This window comes from Pelodiscus sinensis, chromosome 9 (genome assembly GCF_052426305.1).
Source record: "Pelodiscus sinensis isolate ZL-2025 chromosome 9, ASM5242630v1, whole genome shotgun sequence".
Lineage (NCBI taxonomy): Eukaryota > Metazoa > Chordata > Testudines > Trionychidae > Pelodiscus > Pelodiscus sinensis.
In genome coordinates, this window is record NC_143060.1 from 11,208,986 (window position 1) to 11,229,131 (window position 20,146).

At 39.6% G+C, this 20,146-nt stretch overlaps 1 protein-coding gene across 1 annotated transcript; it reads left to right on the forward strand.

Moving 5' to 3' along the window:
• Positions 1-70: 70 nt before the first annotated feature.
• Positions 71-12,171, forward strand: BTF3L4 (basic transcription factor 3 like 4). Its single transcript, XM_075935969.2, has 6 exons — positions 71-215; positions 1,794-1,855; positions 2,733-2,846; positions 4,812-5,013; positions 8,208-8,267; positions 9,908-12,171. The coding sequence occupies exons 2-6, from the start codon at positions 1,802-1,804 to the stop codon at positions 9,952-9,954; spliced, it is 477 nt and encodes a 158-aa protein (XP_075792084.1). The 5' UTR covers positions 71-215; positions 1,794-1,801; the 3' UTR covers positions 9,955-12,171.
• Positions 12,172-20,146: the final 7,975 nt, after the last annotated feature.

Here is a 20,146-nt window from a genome sequence, read left to right on the forward strand (position 1 = left end):
GCGTGCCGAAACGAAAGGGAAGAGGAAGGAGCCGATTTCAACTTTCCATGTTATGCAAATAGCTCCGTGTCCCTTCCAATCGGAGGGGGAGTGGGCGGGGCTCACAGTCCCGTGGTCCGCGGCCTCCTTTCTCTGTGCCCCTCTCTTTCCCTGCTTGGGGCGGCCGCCATCTTGTTCTCACCGCGTGTTGGCTGCGGAGGGTTTGCCGGACTCAGGTGAGAACTTTCTGTTGTCCTTCCCCCCCCTCCCGTTGTTCTTTAGCCCCCCCCCCCGGATTAGCCGCCCCCCCCCGCTACGCGGCTTCGCGCGCCTCGGTCGGCGGGAGGGGCGGCCGGTGCCCTGAGGGGCATGGGCCTGCCCGCTGCCTGAAGGCTGCTCGGCTTGTTCGGCGGAGCCTCGCCCCCTCCCCTCAGGGCTGGCGATGGGGGGCGCCCCGGGGCAGGGACCTTTCCCTCCCTTAGCGCTGGAGATGGGGGAGGGGCCGTCTCCCCGACCGTAGACCCCGGGGGCGGCGGGGTTGGCTGTTGGCAGGGCCCCCTGCCCGGGGCTGGGATGGGGGAAGAGCGAGCGATAATCGCTTCCCACCTCGCGCGGGCTGGGTATGGTGGGGGGAAGGGGGGCCTCTCCCTTTGGGCTCCGACCACTTTTCTAGCTCCCCGGGGCTGGATTTTGTCCCTCCCCCTTTTCAGGGGCGTACGCCCCGTCGCTTCAGGTATCCGGGGCAATATTGTGGGGGGGTCTCTCTTATGTTCCTCCTCCTGCTGAAAACGATGGGGAATTTTCTCCTGTAAAAAAATGAACCTCTTTCTCCCACCTTTGTAGGGGCTTCCCCACAAAATCCAGCCCTAGTTTCAAGACGCATCCATATGGGAACTCTTGTTAATGCATTAGGAGGCTCTGCGCTCTCTTCTCATAATAGCACCACCACCACCCGAGCCTAGCACCTTCCTTTTATTGCCAAGTATGGAAGTTGTGGAGGGGTGGGGGGTGTCTCTCTGCCAAACAGTGAAATTAATGCTTTCCTGGGGCAGAGCAGCTAAATGCCTCCTAAAAGAACTGTAAACAGAAAGTGTTGCATGCTGCTTCTTGGTCATGTTGGTTTTGGTTTTAAGGAAAGCCAGTAATCACCTCGTCTTAGACAGTGGGCACGCTTTTTAACTTCATAATGGATGAGTTGAATATTGTATGTAGCTCTGTAGTGCGTGAAGGATATTGAGGCAGTGGTATTTATATAGACTGTATGATAAAACTTATGCATTCAAAAATGTAGTGAGCTATTATACAGCTGTTTGAGATTAATCATGGAAATGGCAATGAAAGCTTTTCAAGTAGTTTATGGAAGACTTCCTTTTCCAATGTCACCTTGCCACTTTTACTGTAATGAAGTGCAGTAGTTTGAGATATTGCTGCTGTGAAATGCATGCTGTTTTGGAAAGTAAATTGAGTTGCTTGTCATTCACCTGTTAGAGGGGTTAGGGAGACACAGACTGATGGGATGGTAAACAAGTATTAAAATTAGGATATGCTAACTGTAACTTAAATTGACAGAAGCTGTGAAATTTAAACATATTTGCTTTTGTGTGCTATATCATTTAGATGATACAGCTTATATATATGGCTTATCTTTTGTTCTTGTTAGCAAATTTTTTTGCTTGTTACTTATGATATTGATGTAAAGAGCATGACCATTTTTATTAAAAAATAAAAGCAGTGTCACACAAAATTGAGCTTATTTGTGTAATAAACTTGTAATTTAACATTAGGCTAATATGATTGATATACTTATTCTTCAGACAGCATCATGAATCAAGAAAAACTAGCTAAGCTTCAAGCTCAGGTCCGAATAGGAGGAAAGGTAAGAGGAAAACAACATCAAATTCATAGAGACACCTACCATGTCTTGTTTTCATTGTATATTTTAGAGGTCTGAAATAATATGTTATGATCAGGATCATAGCACTTTTTTTTTTTAATCCAAAACAGTTGGTTGCCAATATATGGAAAATTTATATGTTGATTTAACCATTTACATGCACAAGTTTAGTTCTTAAGTGTGGAAGGGTGTTTGTAGAAGCTTGTAGCGTGAAATATGAATAATACATTTTTCCATATTTGTAAGATTTGCTTAAATTTAAATTACTTGATTAATTGTCTTTTTGGCAGAATGTATTTTGTGCCTTTCTTAAAATAACTTTTGGAAAATAAGGAAGAGAAAGAAGGAAAGTGTACCTATTTCCTCTTATTGAGAACTTGTAGTAAAATACTTTTGTGTTTTTAAATAAGCCAGTGTAACTTTTAAATTCATATCAAGATGTTCAATATAATACCCATTGACTTAGTTTTTAAAAAAACTTCCTGAAACCAAGATTTCCAGGTAAAGACTACTAAACAAAATTTTAAAAAATCATAACCTGGAAAGAACTTTGGGCCATAAAACTTTTGTGTACTGTAGAGAGGATAAGAGATGGAGGAGCATCATGTGATTTAAAATTTGTGGAATAGTGTATCTTTTGGGAGAGAATTGTTCATCTCTGTTTTGTTTGCTTTTGAACCTTAAAAAAGTGAGCCTGGTTGTCAGCCCAGGCCTGATAATTATCAGAGTGGCTTTGACAATAAAAGTGCAGCACTCAGCAACTCCCTTTTGTTGAAACTAGTTGATATTAGTACATGTGACTGCAGTGTCAGATCTTCAGAGTTGCTGACTAATGTTTCTTTCATTGTCTGATTTTCAGGGTACTGCTCGCAGAAAGAAGAAGGTGGTGCACAGGACAGCAACAGCTGATGATAAAAAACTTCAGAGTTCACTCAAAAAGTTAGCAGTAAACAATATTGCTGGCATTGAAGAGGTATAGTGGTATAATTATTTGCCCTGTCTATATTGTTCATTTTAAAAATAAATTGACATCTGGCTAGATGCTGAAGTGCTAAGAAAAGTTGGGTCTGATCTCCCGGACTTCAGTGAAACTAGTCTTGATTTACATAATTAGTGTAAAGGATAGCAGAATATACACTAGAAATGTTAAAATGCATGTTTATGCTTATTGGATAGTTGACTGGTGGCTTACATCCCTACTTAAAAGCTAGCTTCCCATGTGCAAGATTCCCATGTGCAAGATTTGTCTGAAGAAACATAATGCATTTGATTAATTTTAAATTATGTATGGTGTACGTGGAGGCTCGCTTCTTCAATAAGCACTTATGTCTTCCATAGAGGGACTATGAATTATCCTAATTTTCTTTGGCTATTAATTTCAGCACTGTTAGTGTGCTCAGTGATATACAAAATACTAAGGTAAACAGTGCTTGCTTCTCTTTACCCAGAGCCCAAAATCTTAATATACAGACAAAACTCTTCAGATACAAACTGCTCTAGGTAAAAAAAGGATGTTATCTGGACAATACTAGCTTCCAGTTTAATGAATAGGCACTCACTCCTGAAAGTTGGCCAGAACCACTTGTCTAGAACCAAATTTACATTAGAGGGCTCTATCTCTGTAGGACAGCTTGCAAGATTGAGGCCTCAGTGTGTAAGAACGCTTATCAGTGAGGTGGATAAAGAATGGTAAACTTCACAGAAGTGGTGTGTTCTTTAAGTGGACTTCCAAGTAAGAGAATGATCACCATGCACTCTTGAGAACTGCAAAAAGTTCCAGGCATAAAGAACATCATGTAGCTTTTTTTTATAAGACTGTTGACTTAAAAACAGGTTGAGTCTAATTCTAAATTATTTTAAATTAATCTGTATTGTGTAGGAACTTTCACTAAACACTGAAATCTTCAGTATTTGTTTTTAATTTAGTCTGTGCCTTTTTCCCCATAACTTTTCAATTAAAAACAAATTGAATAGCTATAACGTTGTTATAAATATGCTGTTATTGTTTGTTTATCAGGACTTTTCCTTTCCTTAATTAAAATAAAGACATTTCCAAAACATTCTCATTTTACACTTATTTTCTTGTCTGCTTAAGAAAAAGACCTACATTTTCTTTATTTCTCCCTTCATCTAGTTTAAAGCAAAACCCAGGTATTTTCCTGTTTAGAGGCAGAAATGAATTAATGGTCCATCAAGTCTGGCATCCTGCCTCTGGCAGAATGTAAATCCAAATTCATAAGAAAAAAAGTGAACAATTGTCATACCTATGGTTAAGGAAGGAAGGTCCCAACGTGCAAAGGGACATCAGTATGATGGTGTGAGCACAGAAGTCTATGCTAGCAAAATTGGGGCCTAAGTATCCTGTGATATGCATGGGCGGATCCCTGAACTCTAATGGATTCCCTTTGACTACAGAAGGATTCTGTGCATGTAAAGGGGCCCATCTATTTGCATCATATTTCAGTATTTGGGCCTAAGTTTTCAAGTGTTTAGCTTGGGAGTAAGCAACTCTTTTTTTCCCTTTCTAATCTCTTTCCTGATCCAGATGGTAATTGGCTTATACCCTGGAGCACAATGATTTAACCAAAACTATTAATTTAACTGTATAGTAACAATAGAACACACTAATCCATTGGTTGCTCATGTGTCTATCTGAATACTAGTTTCATAAAGCAACGTCCAGTTTGAGTTTTTGCATTTCCATTACATTTGCATGTCCTGCTATGAACCTATATTCCATTTCCCTTACAGGTTTGGCTAATTTTTTTTTTTTTTACACTCAAAGAATTGTAAAGACTTCTAAATTCTCTAAAAGTAGTCTTGAATATTTAAAATTGTTAATAAAAACGATGTTGTTTTGCAGCATTTGTACAGTCAAAAATATTACCATATGTTAGTGACATGCATTAAATGTACTAATTGTTCTGTATTTAAATAGGTGAATATGATAAAAGATGATGGAACAGTTATTCATTTCAACAACCCCAAGGTCCAAGCTTCCCTTTCCGCTAACACTTTTGCAATTACTGGTCATGCAGAGGCTAAACCAATCACAGAAATGCTCCCGGGAATCTTAAGCCAGCTTGGTGCTGACAGTTTAACAAGTCTCAGGAAGTTAGCTGAACAGTTCCCAAGACAAGGTGGGTGTCCCTACTTGGAACGTCTTATTGAAGATTTTAAAAATATGTTTCTCCTTTTGGAAAAGGTTTGTGGAAGAATTTTCCAAAGTGCCTGTGTGACTTGGGTCCTCTAGAAATCTTTATACTTGGCCTAATACTTTAGATGATTTATTTGGATTAGTGAAACACAAACTATTTTCACGGTAAACTTTCCTTGTTCTTATGAGATACGACTTTCTCATGCAAGCTAGTTTTCTTCTATATTAATTATGCTACTTTTCCTAACATCTTGACTATCACAGTGTGTCTGAAACTGCCTTAGACTTAATGTTTTACAACTTTATGATGTGAGTAGGCACTTAAATCCCCCTGAATTATAACATTGTGATCATTAACTTTAAATTTATTTTGTTTGGCTTGCCAGTAGACATTAGATTTTTATAAGTTCTAAAACTACTTTCTATTCCCATGAATATCACCATGATATAAACCATTCTGCTCTTCACTTAATATTGCTACCCACTTAACAGTGTTGTAGTAATGTCACAAAAGGCATATTTTCAGTCTGTTTCAAGACTCTTTTACGTAGGCCCACTTACGTGGAAAAAGGCAAATCTCCTCAGTGACAAGGTTTGTCAGTTGTACTGTGTTTTTTAAATATTTTCCAATTTGAAGTGTACGGTTTTGTAACTCGATGAAGTATATCTTCCAGTTTCAGGAATATCAAATGAAATGCAAAAAGGTATATTGATATAAATTATTTCTAAACTGAAACTTTTAACTTGATAGAAATTTGTGCAAGATTTGAAGTAACTTTTATAGGCGGAAATAAAAGATTAGTGGTAGCTATACAGATACAATTCTGGGGATAAAATTATTTCAGGAAAATGCATACTACTAAGTTGGAATAAATTAGTTAATTGACTCTTTTAAACATAATTTGCTTTGCTAAAGCGACACTTCAATATTGAATATTTATTGTAGTGAGATTTTCCTAAAATGCTGCTTTAAATACATAAAACTAACTAATTCAAGGTTCACCTAGATATAGAAATCAGTTTCTTTTGTTAAGGAATTCATTTTGAAGTAATCACAGGCCTATCAAACAAAATGTTTTCCTCCTATAAATCCAGGATGAGTGCAATCCTCACCACCTCTCCTCCCATTTTCAACTTATTCTCAGATCATTAAAAATGAAACTAAATTACACTTTCCTTTTTTCATTGCACCTAGTTAATATCCCAGTGTCTGATCACTTCGTAAAGCCTTTGAAGCTAGATACATTGCTAATACAGGGGGTCCCTGCTATAAGTCGCCCCAGTATACATCCGTTCCACACTAAAGTTGTTGACATTTGTATGTACTGATGCGTTATAAGTCCTCCCATTCCCTGCTATAAGTCGTGCAAAACGCTACCCCCAATTTGCTTAATTGGAAGTCAGCCACAGGAAAAAAAATTCCCCACTTTTAGTTGTTTTGCTGTAAGTCCAAGTTTTTTGGAACATATCTTGGACTTATAGCGTGGATCCCCTGTAGTTTAAAGGCATTGTCTTACCGAAAGATGTACAGTCCTTGATGCAATGTGTATTGTGCCATCACAACAGAATACTAAAAGAGGGGCATGTGGTGGGGAGCAGGAACTGGCGTTTTGAATGTAACATTCAATTTGGGGAATTCATCTTTGTTCTCTGAATCTTGTTCATTTTGAACTTGCTTAACAATTGCTAGGCTATCTATAAATTTTCTTAGGAAAGAGAGATGGCAATCCTCATTCTGGGATGTATTTTGTAAGTAAGACATGAGAAGTAATTCTTCCCCGCTCTACTAAGTATTGATTAAGCTTCAGCTGCTGTATTGTGTTCCTTTCTGGGCACCACATTTCAGGGAAGATGTGGGCAAATGGGGAAAAGTCAAGAGAAGAGCAACAAAAATTATTAAAAGGTCTAGAAAACATGATCTACGAGAGAATTGGGTTTGTTTGGTTTGGGGAAGAGAAGACTGAAAGTGGTTATAGCATTTTTCAAGTACATAAAAGGTTATTATAAGAAGGAAAAATTGTTACCACCTCTCAGGATAGGATAAGAAATAATGGGTTTAAATTGCAGCAAGGGCAGTTTTGGTTGGATATTAGGGAAAACTTCCTAACTGTCAGGGTGGTTAAACCCTGGAACAAATTGCCTAAGGAGGTCGTGGAATCTCTAACATTGGAGATTTTTACGGGCACATTAGACCAATGCCGAGAACTCTGCCAGCGATTTAAAGGGCCTGGTGTTCCAGCTGCCACCATTGCAACAGAGATTGGGATCACTGGGCCCTGATACAGTTGCCCCTTCCCCCATTGCAGGCCTCTTAATCAGTTAACTTCGTACACAGTGCTATTAGTATTGTTAACTGCTGTATTGAAGTTTAGTTTTTAATTTCTTCTTGCATATCGATGAAACTAGGAGTCCTTACTGCCACATTCATGCAAACAGAGGAATGAGATTCCTAATTTCAGACTTTCTAGAAAGTATAAATAAAATATTTTTGCACAAGCTCTCAAGGAAGCATAAAATATGTAGATGTAAAATGGAACTAGATAATACCTTATTATTCTAATGTCCAACAAAGTTAGCCATCCCCGAAAGAGCCAAGACTATTTAGATATATATTTTAATTCTTCTGTTTTCCCTATGTTTTAGAAAAGCACAGAGTTCAATTTAAGACAGAAACACCAAATAATTTTCTGTAACTAGTAGCCATAAGGGAGAAAAACCCAGTGTCTAAATTTCAAATCAAGAAGTCAGCCCATTCTGATGCATAAAAATCCTTGCAACCAGTCCACATTTAGTATGCTTCCTAAGATGTTAGAGAATTCTTGTGAGTAACAGATAGGAAAACTGGTAAGAAAGAATTGTTCTGTTCTGTAGATTTCTGCACTTTTGAGTAGATTTGTCAGGTATGCTGTATGTAGAAGGTACCAGTAGTTTTAAAGTTGTAGTTTTATTTAAATATAACTTACGATGGAGTGATAGATGTGTTATGGACTCCTGAAGGGAAATGCTGTACTTTTCAGAATGTTCTCTCCCTGTAGTAGTGACCTCCAACAGAAATCAGAAGTTAGTTGCCTGCTTCCTGATTTAACTGATATATTATGTTTTTTCTTTTGAGAGAGACAAGTATTATGTAAATGAGACTGTCTTAAAACATATACTTAGTACAAAACTTTTTTATAGTGTTGGATAGCAAAGCAACAAAATCCGAAGACATTGATGAAGAAGATGATGATGTCCCGGGTAGGTTTACTAGCGCATTCTATTTCTTCAGTTTTTAGATTATTGGTTATTGTTTGGATATATATTTCGATTTGTACAGCTAAAATTCTCTTGCATTTAGAGAGGCAATTTGGTATAATGGACTGATCATGGAATTGAGAGAAGGCACACTTGAATTTCAGCTTTAACACTAACTTACTGCGTGGCCTTGGGCAGGCCACTTTATCTGTGTCTTACCATCTGTGAAAAAGGGATAAATACTCCAGGCAGGCTGGGAGGGTTAACTATTTAGTATTTGTACAGTGGTTTCAGGATATAAATTGCCAAATGAATTTGAAGTATTAGTAATTGTGTCAGAGGCAACAAGGGGGGGAGCTGGCTTAAAAGCCAGTCTTACCTCTTCCCCTCCCCCCGGCACCATCTCTGTGGTGCTTCCTTTCTCCCTCCCTGTTCCCCCTGCCACTGCCTCTGTCAGAGGCGGGGCGGGGGGAGGAGAAGAGGCTGCTGCAGTGAAGCAGCCCTTGTCCCCAGACACCTGGCCACAGGCAGGGGCTGCCTCGTGGCAGCAATCCCTGTGTGTGGGGGGGTCTCAGTGGGAAGTTGAGGACCCCTCCCCTCCCCCTGCACATGGACTGCTGTACCAAAGCAGCCCCTGTCTGCAGTGACCCGGCCACTGGCAGGGACTGCTTTGCAGCAGCAGTCGGTGTGCACGGGAGGTCCCAAATTCCTGCTGGGTCCCCTAATCACAGGGGCTGCTACCAGCTGGGCGAGCAGGCTGGCTGAGTTACAGCTTGCACCAGGTGCAGGACAAAACCCCGTTGCATTTCTGCAATTTAAAATGCAGTAGGAGCTGGGGGCAGGCTGCCCAGCTCCTAGTGCTTTTTAAATTGCAGAAATGCAGTAGGGTTTGGTCCCACACCCGCTGTGAGCTGAAACTGAGTCAGGCTGCCTGTGAATTCATTGAGAAGTCATAAAAATTCTATCGACTACTCGAATTAGGGATGTTAAAATGCAGGTATTTAACTAAATTGGATTATCTTTTCAGATTACACTGTTTAAATACATGCTTCTTTCTGTATAAATAGATATTGAGCTTTACCTACTGCCAAGTTCTGAAAATTCTCAAAGAAAAAAAAAATAGAATCTTTACCTGGGAATGTATAGTCATGTGCTGCTGCTTTTCAGCCTTGTTCTTTTGAGTTGTTGGAAATTGTTCATTTGTTTTTAACACAATGATCTTCTCTATGCATCGGCATAGTATATTAGCTAAGGCACTGAAGAGGTAGTCTGGAGAGTTGACATGCTGTGTAACTTTGAAGGTCTTTTTGATGTGTTCTAAAGTTTCTACCCAACTTCACACCTAGATCCTAATTTTAAAAGGTGTTAAGCACTCAATCCAGGTGAAGTCATCAATAACCCCACTGAAAAGCAGCAAAACCAAGCAGGAGTTCTGTGGCACCTTGTCACCATTCAAGGCTCTGAAAATCAGATCTAAGTATCTCATGTTGAGCTTCCAAAATTAGTGGATGTTTTAGAGATTTAGATATTAACCTTCCTATGCCTCAAGTTCTTCATCTATGCAAATGCTACTCCTTTTGCAAATATATAGGTAAAAAAATGTAATCATTATGTAAAATTAATAGCTATTCCATCTCTTTCAGATCTCGTAGAAAACTTTGATGAAGCATCAAAGAATGAAGCTAATTAAATCATTAATAGTTCTGGAAGCTGGCATGGACTAGATTTAAGAAATCAGCTATGTGGTTCCAAAGTTTTACAGAAACAGAGAACATCACCTGTTAATAGTTCATTAATATAAATATTTTGTATTTTAATTATGCTGTTTGTTCAGCATTTTCTGTCAGTTGATTTTGCATTTTGCACTTACTCCCAGGATCTGCTTTTTTGGTCAAAAAATAAGAGATGTCAGTGCAGTTTGAGGGTGCGTGCATGTGCGTATGTGTATGGTGTGGGTGTACATATTGTGGAGAACAAATTGGAGAACATTTCTACTTACCCTTCCTTTTGCCTTCAGAAATAGAAGTAAAACAGATCTTTACAATTGTTACTTTTTATTTCCACTAAATTGTGCACAGAAAGTGGTGAAAAATGCAAGTCTTACATGTCCACATTTCATTAGCTTGAGGCAGTCTTTCATTAAGACTTGGGTTTAATTTGCTGTGTTAATGATTGCATTTGCAAATATGTATCTCTTCCATGTTGAAAATGTTCACATGCTATTTGCAATCAACTTCATGTTGATTCCAAATGATACCAAAGACAGGATATCTACAGCCTGCTTGGTATGGTAACATTTTAAGAAATCAGACCTAGAAGAGCTTGCTTTTTTTCCTTTCTAAAATTCCTTTCTCTCACTGTCTTCCTCTACTCCTTCCTTAACCTTAGCCAACTGTTAGCCTTAATTTCAAATCCTTTATTATAGAGCTGATGTTTGTTCAACCTATTCCACATAGACTAAGCAGAATGTTCTCCTCTTGATTGTGGGAGTACTTCCCAGGAATATTACTTGCTAATGTTAAGAGAAGAGCTAGATTGAGTCAATTCTTGAATTTGGATGTCTAGTTGGTAACAGTCTACTGCATCAGTTTTGCACAGTAACATACTGTTGCTTAAAGGATTTTGAGCTGTTCCAGTGCCATAAGTGCAACTACTAGAAGTGGACAAGACAACGTCATTCTCAAGGGCACTAGAAATTAGGAGTTTGGTACAGATGATTTTTAGTGTGAGAGAAAGAGGTCATTGATTATATTGCTGTAGCCTCCTGCTTGGCAGTTCAATGACTCTAAATCTAAAGGGATTTTTTTTGGCTTACCTAACTTTTCCTATAACCTACCTCCTAGGTTTGGTGTCATGCTTACAGTATATTATTAAAACCCACAAACCTACAATAGGCATTCACAGGAGTTTGGAGGAATCACTGGTACACTGCAGTATTTTCTGAACCTTCCTTCAAAATGCTCAGTGTGAATCCCTTTGTCAGAGGCTCTTGGAAGGTGCTTGATGTAACTTGCATCACAACATAGTTGTCATCACTGTTTGTGTCAAGGGCAGCTGTGGCTTAGGAAAGCCATTTTTCTCTACATCTGTCACCTTAATTATAGCTTAATTCTGAGACATATCAGCTTTCTGTGTAGGTTCATACACTAGATAACTGTAAAATACAAGGCTATCAGTACATGAGAGTTCTAGTGACATCAACATAAACTGCAAAAGCAGAGCTCTTGTGGTTTGTCATCTAGACTCAATTTATTTTATAGACTTGTTCAGTTTTCCTGTTATATTTTATATAATACATGGATCTTACTACAAAATAAAACCGTATAAAAGAGGAAATGTTCCCTCGTGTGTCATTTCCTTCTCTCAGTAATATCTGCTGAGGAATGTGTTGTTGCTGCAGCTGCTACTTTAAAGAGCCTTACATTTGTTGTCCTGAAGCAGTTGGTAGCCAACATAGAAGCTTATAGTATTGAGGAAGATCTTTGAAGACTTTGACAAAGCCCTTAGGATTCTCATCTTCCCCACCCCTTTTCCTGCTCATTCTAGACGAGACTCGCTTCATCTCATGGCTGCTCCAGCCTTCTACCGATGGTTCATGAAATGTTTTCACACAATACAATCTGAGCAAACTGCCCTTCCAATGCCTCTTCTGGCCCAGTGAGCAAAGAAAAGAGACTTGGAAGCAACCTTTCAGCTTTGCAGAGCATTTCCAAGGGGCATGAATGAAAAACATTTACAAGTTGCAACTGCGCTGAATTTACAGTTGTGCCCTATGTTTTTTTCACTACCAATCATTTAGTTACTGAAAATCCACATATTGTTGTATAAAGCATCGACTTTTGAAATAGCAAATGTGGTTAAAAATTGGAAAGACTAGTAAGAATCTGGAATAAAAATGATTTGGTAAGTTTGTAATCTGACTTACTGATTCATGCACGAAAGAGACTCTCTTTAGTTCTTGCTATTTGGTCATTGTAACATTGCTTACCAGTGTTTGAAAATCAGCAAACTATATGGGCTATGTAGACTTACTAACTATCTTTTTTTCCACTGTATCCAAAAACTGTTGACCACTTTTGATTTGCTGCTGAAATGCTAGAGCTTAAAGAAATCCATTAAACTGATTTTAATTGAAAATAACCCACTCTTGTGGAAAATAGCTAGTGTACCTTTACATATAGCTAGGAAATTACTGGAACAGCCTTTGTGCGCACTGGCAGAGGTGCCGAAAATTGAAAAGTGGGGGGAGGCGTGTAATAAAATGCCTAATTTTGAGATGAATGAATACTACATTGCAGGTTGCAGGTGTATGCTTTTCTTCACACTCTGGGATCCACCGTATCCCTTTGGAGCCCCGAGGATTTCCCATTTGGAACTCATTTCAGTGGTACCTTCTGAAGAATAACTACATGGGGCCCTTTAAGAACCCTGTCATTATTTCCCTTAACGTCTACCGTTGAATTACCTGAGTCACCCCTTGATTAGACAGACTACTACACCTTTTAACCTATATCACACAAACCAGTATTAGTTAGCTTAGTTCTCTGCTAGGAGTGAATTACATGGTTGTGGTGCCCAATTCCTGAGAAAACAGTGCTCATCAGTCTGCTTCTGGGTGAGAGTTTTGTTGTTGCAGTTAACATTGCTGTAAAAAGTCATGAATTGGAGGGAAAAGTTGACCTTGAATTGAAATCTATTTATTGGATGCTAGGGCAGAGTTTAAAACATTGGGTTGTGTGCTTGTGGTGATTTGGGATGCTTTGTAAATGGGCTGTTGTGGCTTTGAGGCAGTCAACAAGCATGTAGACAAGGGGGAATCTAGTGCATATAGTGTACTTAGGAAACAAAGGATAGGAATGAATGGTCACTTTCCAGAATTGAGAGAGGTAACGAGTGGTGTCCCCCCCAGGCTCCATGCTTGTACCAATCCTATTCAATATATTCATAAATGATCTGGAAAAAGGGCAACATTTGCAGATAGTTAAGTCCAAATCAGACTGGGAAGAACTTCAAAAGGAGCTTGCAAAAGCTAGGTGAGTGGGCATCACAGTAACAGATTAATTTTAATGTTGATAAATGCAAAATAATGCATATTGGAAAACACAACTATATGTATAAAATGATAGGAACTAAATTAGCTGTTACCATTCAAGAAAGAGATCTTGGAGTCATTGTGGGATAGTTCTCTGAAAGCATCCACTCAGTGTGCAGTACTGGTCAAAGTAAACAATGTTAGGAATCATTAAAAACAAAACAATATTTAATATTCTATATAAATCCATGGTATGCTCACATCTTGAATAGTGCATGCAGATGTGGTCGTTTAATCTAAAAAAGATATCTTGGCATTGGAAGCAGCTTAGAAAAGAGCAACAAAAATGATTAGGGGTATGAAATGGATGTCTTATGATTAGCGACTAAGAAGACTGGGACTCTTCAGCTTGGAAAAGAGATGACTAAGTGGGGGATATAAGGGTTTATAAATTCACGACTGGTGTGGAAAAAGTGAATAAAGAATTATTTATTCCTTTGGGCTAGGGGTCACCATATGAAATGAATAAGTAGCAGGTTCTAAACAAAAGGAAATATGTCACACATTGCACAGTCAACCAGTGTAATTCCTTGCTGGAGAAAGTTGTGAAGTCTAAGGGTACGTCTAGACTACATGCCTCTGTCGCCAGAGGCATGTAGATTAGGCTACCAGACAGAGGAAAATGAAGTGGCAATTTAAATAATTGCCGCTTCATTTAAATTTACAGGGCTGCCGCGCTGAGCCGACAAACAGCTGATCAGCTGTTTGTCGGCTCAGGGCGATAGTCTGGACGCGCGGGGGTCGACATCAAAGGTATTTGTCGACCAATGACGATAACCAATTATTTTTTAAAAAACTAGATAAATTCATGGAGAATAGCTCCTCAGTGTCTATTAGCCATGGCTACGTCTACACTGTAGCCTTCCGGAAAAGTTTACGCAAATGAAGTGCGGAGTGGAATATTGCAGTGCTTGATTTGCATAATTAATTAGCAGCTGTTTTTGTGCAAAAGCCTCTTGCAAAAAAGCTGCTAATTAATTATGCAAATGAAGCATGGCGATATTCCACTCTGCGCTTCATTTGCATAAGCTTTTCCGGAAGAAGGCGACAGTGTAGACGTAGCCCATGATGGGTAGAATGGTATCCCTAGGCTCTGTCTGTCAGATTCTGGGAATGGGTAATAGGAGATGGATTACTTGATGATTACCTGTTCTGTTTGTTCCCTTAGGGGCACCTGACATTAGCCACCCATTTTATCCCACTCATCGCAGTCTTTTAAAAAGATTGGGATGGTTTCGTTGTTTACTTTTGACCTGTCCTAACATAAATGTCTGTTGATAGAGATAATTCCTTCACTATACCGAGTCTTCAAATCAAAAAGCATCAAGTCCTAAAATTATCAAGTGTCAACGAATATATTGCTTCAACAAAATACAGAACAGAAGAAAGTTGGCCTCAAATTTTCTTTGAAAAAATGGTAAATGTAGTTTGTGTTGGAAGAGCTTCCTAGAACTAGTTAATTGACTCCTGTCTCGAGTACTTTACATTTGTAATGATCATTGTTCATTTTAATTAGCATAAAATACCATTTATCTTTTCACACATTCTTTTTATGTATTGGAATCCTGTCAGTACCAGCTCAAGCTAGGGAAGCTAATGATCCAACCACTGGATGAAATTTGGTGATTAATCTTGGTCTTGTGCCAACTGAAGCATGTCACACAAGTGCTAAAAAACCCACCACATATGCATACGAGGTAGAGCATTTTACACTATGAGACATTTCACTGGAGTATAGTTATCAGCCAGATTTCATTGCTCTCCAACATGTCATATGTTGTTGGTTTTTTTTTTTTAAACAAAACACCCATGTACTGTTGACTTTTTATTCCCATTGCCTTTAAAGGGTTATTTGGTTAATGTTATGCTATCCCAAATATGGTGCTTCTCTGAAATTAGACTTAATCTAGTATCTTACTTGCATTTTAAACTGTAAGAATTGAAATTCAGTTGACAGTAAGTTCTCATTTTAAAGATGCAAAAACCAAAGAAATTCTGGTTTAAGGCTGAATCTCTGTTTACAGGGGCTTAATTGTACTGTAAAGGTAGGTAGTGTTCTTTCCAAAATCTTGCCTTGAGAATTACCTTTAGGAAATTTGAATGAGAAAAAAAGGCCATTAATATAAAACGAAGAACTGGGTGATGACAGTCATAGTTGAAATAATCACTGAAGAGCTGAATATTAAAATCAGGATGAATATGGAGATTGTAAAAACATAAATCAAGAAATTAAAGCAAGAATATTAGGGTGAAAAGGTGAATCAAAGCTTCGTGACTCATTTCATGGAACCTGTGCTGCATTCAAACGTGCAAGCATGTTCTCTGTTTTAAAAAGCCCATATAAGACTTAGTCCTTATTTACAAAAAGCTAAAGACTGAAACTATCAAGGAAGTTTGGAAATACCATCAAGAAAGCAGAACATAAATGTAGGCTGGAGGTATTTGTGCCTATCGGATTAGAGAGGAGTATGATCAAAACTAAGCCAAGTGAAGCAGCATGAGGACTAAAAGAGCTAAATACTCAACACTTACAGAGAGGTATGCAATCCCTGTGCTCTCACCTATTTTGACAGAGGAGGTTAATATTTTTCTCCATTTACAGATGAGGCCATGGAATGGTTTTGAAGAAGATGACTTGCCCAAGGCAAGATAGCATATCAATGACTTAAAAAGGAGTTGTCAGGCCGTGCAAAAAACTCACTACTTATGTGACCGAATGTAAAGCAGTGTTCCATTCAAAATGGCCAAATTATAACCAGCAATGAGAAGAGATGAATTTGCCATTTAGGCTTTTATCATGGATAGAAAGGAGTGAAAAAGATGAACACACAGCTAAGGGTGTTGGTATATTGATATAAAATAAGGTAATCTTTAATATACAGTAGTCACTGAAAATTTAATTCAGATTGATGAAAGAGAAGTTCTAAAATGGATTCTTGTATCTTAGGATTTCATGTGCAAAAATGCAAATCTTATGTATCTGAGTGAGTTTGAGAGTGTCTCCTTTTGTCTGTCTAGAAAAACCTCCTCAATGGTAAGAGTTAAGACCACCAAATTTAGTATACAGCTTTCTCTTATAACTTAAAGCAAAGTAAGGGTTCAGTTGTGCCAGGAAAACGGGATGTGTCTGGAAGGGGATTGGTTTTCATAAAACCATAAAGGAAAGAAACTGCATCACTAGGCGGGTGAAAAGGGCCTGCCTGAGCCCCGAGCCTCTCAGCTGCAGGTGCCCTTTAGGGAGGAGGGGAGACTGAAGCTCTTCACCTCCCCCAGTTCGTATGGAAACATTGCTGGCTAGTCCCCTTCATCAGGGAGCAGGGAGGGGGGGGAGTGCACAGTTTGCTGCTTTCCTCATTCTGACTAGGAGTGCAGGGGGCAGATGAACCTGGACTTGGTCCAGCTGAGGAACATGCAGTAGCCATAGAGAGGTGCTTCTCACTTGGGCCCAAGCTGCTGCAATAAGAGTTGCTGAAGTAGTTCTCTCTCCCTGGGGCAGTCTGTAAAGTGGACTCCTTGTCCTCAACCCCACCCCAGTGCAAAGATTTAAATCAGGGGTAGGGAACCTAAGGCCTGAGGGCCACATGTGGCCCCCAGCTTGACTGGATCTGGTCTCTGAGGCTCAGGGCCCACCACCAGCATTGGGGAGCTGGTGCTGGCGTTCCAGACCCCCGCTGTTCCACTGCAGGGCTGGAGCACATAAAATCTTCCCAGCTGGGCCCCTCGAGGCTTTGGTGTATGAGGGGAGTGTCTTTCTCCTTGTCAGTCAAGGGCCACATCAGTAAGAGGATTTGTGGGGGGGTTCCCCCTCACCTGTGTGATTGATTTTTCTGTGGGTCAGTAGTCCCTGACCCAAAAAAGGTTCCCCACCCATGATTTAAATGAAGCATGTACATTTTCATTTTGTGTAAAAAAAACAAAACAAAATTAATTGAGCTAAGGACCTGAGTAATGGGACCATTTTTCATAACATGGAAAGAAAGGGAGCAGAGAGGAGGTCTGTGATACAGTGGCCACTGGGGACAGCAAGTGCAGGGGAGAGCTATACTGCAGAGTGACCACTGGGGGCAGCTGGACCTCCATGAAAGTGGCCAACTGGGGATGGGGCTCACCATCTTGCCTGCCACCAGACTGGGTAAGCAGCCTGCCCCAAACCCTTTTTCCCTACCAGGCATTGGCTAAAGCAACCATCCCAGAGGGGGAAAGACCCCTGCCTGCTGTGGGTGGGGAGAGAGGAAAGGCCCCTGCCAGCTGCAGGTAGCAGGGGGAGAGGAAAGGCCCCTGCTAGCCCAGGGAAGGTCTGGGGGGGGGGGGCGGGGCGGGAGAGAAAAGGATTGGACACACAAAACCTTGAAATTTTGTCTCATTTACTAGTGAAAACTTTTTGCCCCATATTACTAATTCACTACCCCCGAATTTGTAAGTAGTAGAAAGGCGTTTTTACAGTTGGCAATGTGCTTTGGAATTTCTTGGATTTTCATAACTAATCTTTGTCATATTCAGCCTGTTTTGTACAGAAAATGCACGAAAGCTTCTATCACAAACTTAATGAAGAGGTCTGATATTTTTCCCATAGCATATAATACCAACCTTGTTTTCAACACTAGGGATACTGGAAGTATCCTGAAATAGTTATTTCACATCTTTAAAAGCACCCATTATTTCAAAATATATTTCAAAATAACAGGTGCACCATTCTGGTGTCCTTATAACCCTCATTCCACGAGGATTAAGGGACTTGTCAGAATAGTGCTTTATTTTGAAATATGCTATTTTGAGGTAAAAGTGCAGTATAGAGGCACCCATAGGATCCAAACAATTACATGTTCTTCATTGTTTCATACAAAAAGGTTACTGCATCTGGCCATTTCATGCTAGTTAATGCCATAGGTAATTGAGAGGCTTTGGTTCCAGATCAAAGAGTGACCTTTCTCGTAATTACAATAATATGTGCTTCAGGAGTGAACATTTTAATTACCTTATTGTGTATCTTACCACCTATCGTACTCTATTATGGTAATTAAAATTATGCATTAGTGAGGTTTCAAAATCCTGACCAGTAAAGAAAGAAAAACTCCAATCACATATGTAATAATCAAATAGACATTGTTGGCTTGTGATTAGAGTATAAGACTAGAGGTTTGGAGAACTAGATTTTTTTTTTTTAACTTTACCATTGTCTTTTGTATGTCTTTGACCAAGTTACTTAATCACTTTCTGTTAGGTTTTAGAGCTGTAAAATGGAGATAAAGTACATTTTCATAAATTACTTTCAGAGTATCTGAGTGGTAGGTATTACTACTGTTACCAAATTAGAAGATTTACCCAGAATTGCTTGTGTCCTTAACTCAAATAAGTTTTGTTTTTCTTCATTTAAATCATTGTTCCGGGATGTGACTGGGGACGAGCAGATCAGGATGCAGACTTCCCTCGGGAGAGAGGACAACCCCAGCCCTCTCTCACTGCAGCAGGTTGGGGCCAGGTCAGAAGCACCTGTCCATGGCTGCTGCAGCTGGCACAACTGCGGGAGGAGTGCATCTCCTCCAGCTGGGGGACAGACAGACACACAAACACACAGACAGACTCTGAAATATATAATAGATAGCTGTCCCTTTCTCCACCCCTGGCTTCCTGCTGGACCAATGGGGTTGTAGCTGAGCCAATCCCCATCTCTGGCCCCTTGCTGTCCCCCTGTAGTCATTCTACAGTATAAGTGTCCCTCCTTCCAGTCCCTTTCCTTTCCATTTTAAGAGAAACAATCACTTTCCAAGCACATTCAATTGTCCTGGTACACCCAAACCGTTACCTTTGCTTTACGTTACTACAGGAAGAAGCTTCATACCACATTTGGTGGTCTTAGCTCTTAATATTTAGGAGGAGTTCTTGAACAAATGGACTCGCAGGCAGGCAGGCAGACACGCACATTTCTAACTATATATAGTAAGATTTGGCTGCTTACTTATGCGAAATGAATTGGTGATTCAAATTTAGCCTGGAAGTGTTTGCACTGCAATCGACATCCCTGTTGGCAGCCTGAGGAGAGGGGCCAGTGAACCTGAATCTTACTCTGCTGGTGCTTCCTATAGTTTTGAGGCATTCTGGATTGTCAGGACAGCACATGGAAACTTGCACTGCTGCTGTCTATACTGTACCTAGTCTATGCAGAACAAAAGGACTTGCAGCCTTAGTGCTGTTAATCTGGCTCCTTTCACAAGCATTACATGCACTGAATACCAAGACAGAAAAAAAATCAGAAACATAACAAATCAGGTAAAATACATTCACCTGCATTTTTAACTACTGTAGTTGGTCTTGGAACGTTTAGCAGGTGCTATTTTTAAACAGCCGTTTAAACCTGTGAAGCAGTTGCCCAGCTACATGTACTTGGTAGAATCTATGCAGTGGTAGGTTTGCTGTTGAGGTGCTTGCTCATCATACAAGCCAAGAAAGATTCAGTATGAAAACACTGTGCAAAGCTATTAAAGTGTTCATCTGTCTTGAAATTAATGTTACATGAGCAGCACATTCCCAGCATTTATTCCATAGTGAAATTTTTAAAATATTTATAAAAGGACCTTCTTTAAAAGATTTTTAAATGGTGTTTAATTTAAAAACACTCTTACATTGTGTACAGCGCTCTTTTCACCTCTGAAAAACAATAGAAAAACCAAAATATATTTTCTGCTCAGTTTTAACAGTTTACATTGTTACTAACCATTCAACTCTACTTTGTCTGAGATCATTATAATTACCAATGCAAAAGAATAGACATCAGTGTAGAAACTTTTCTGCC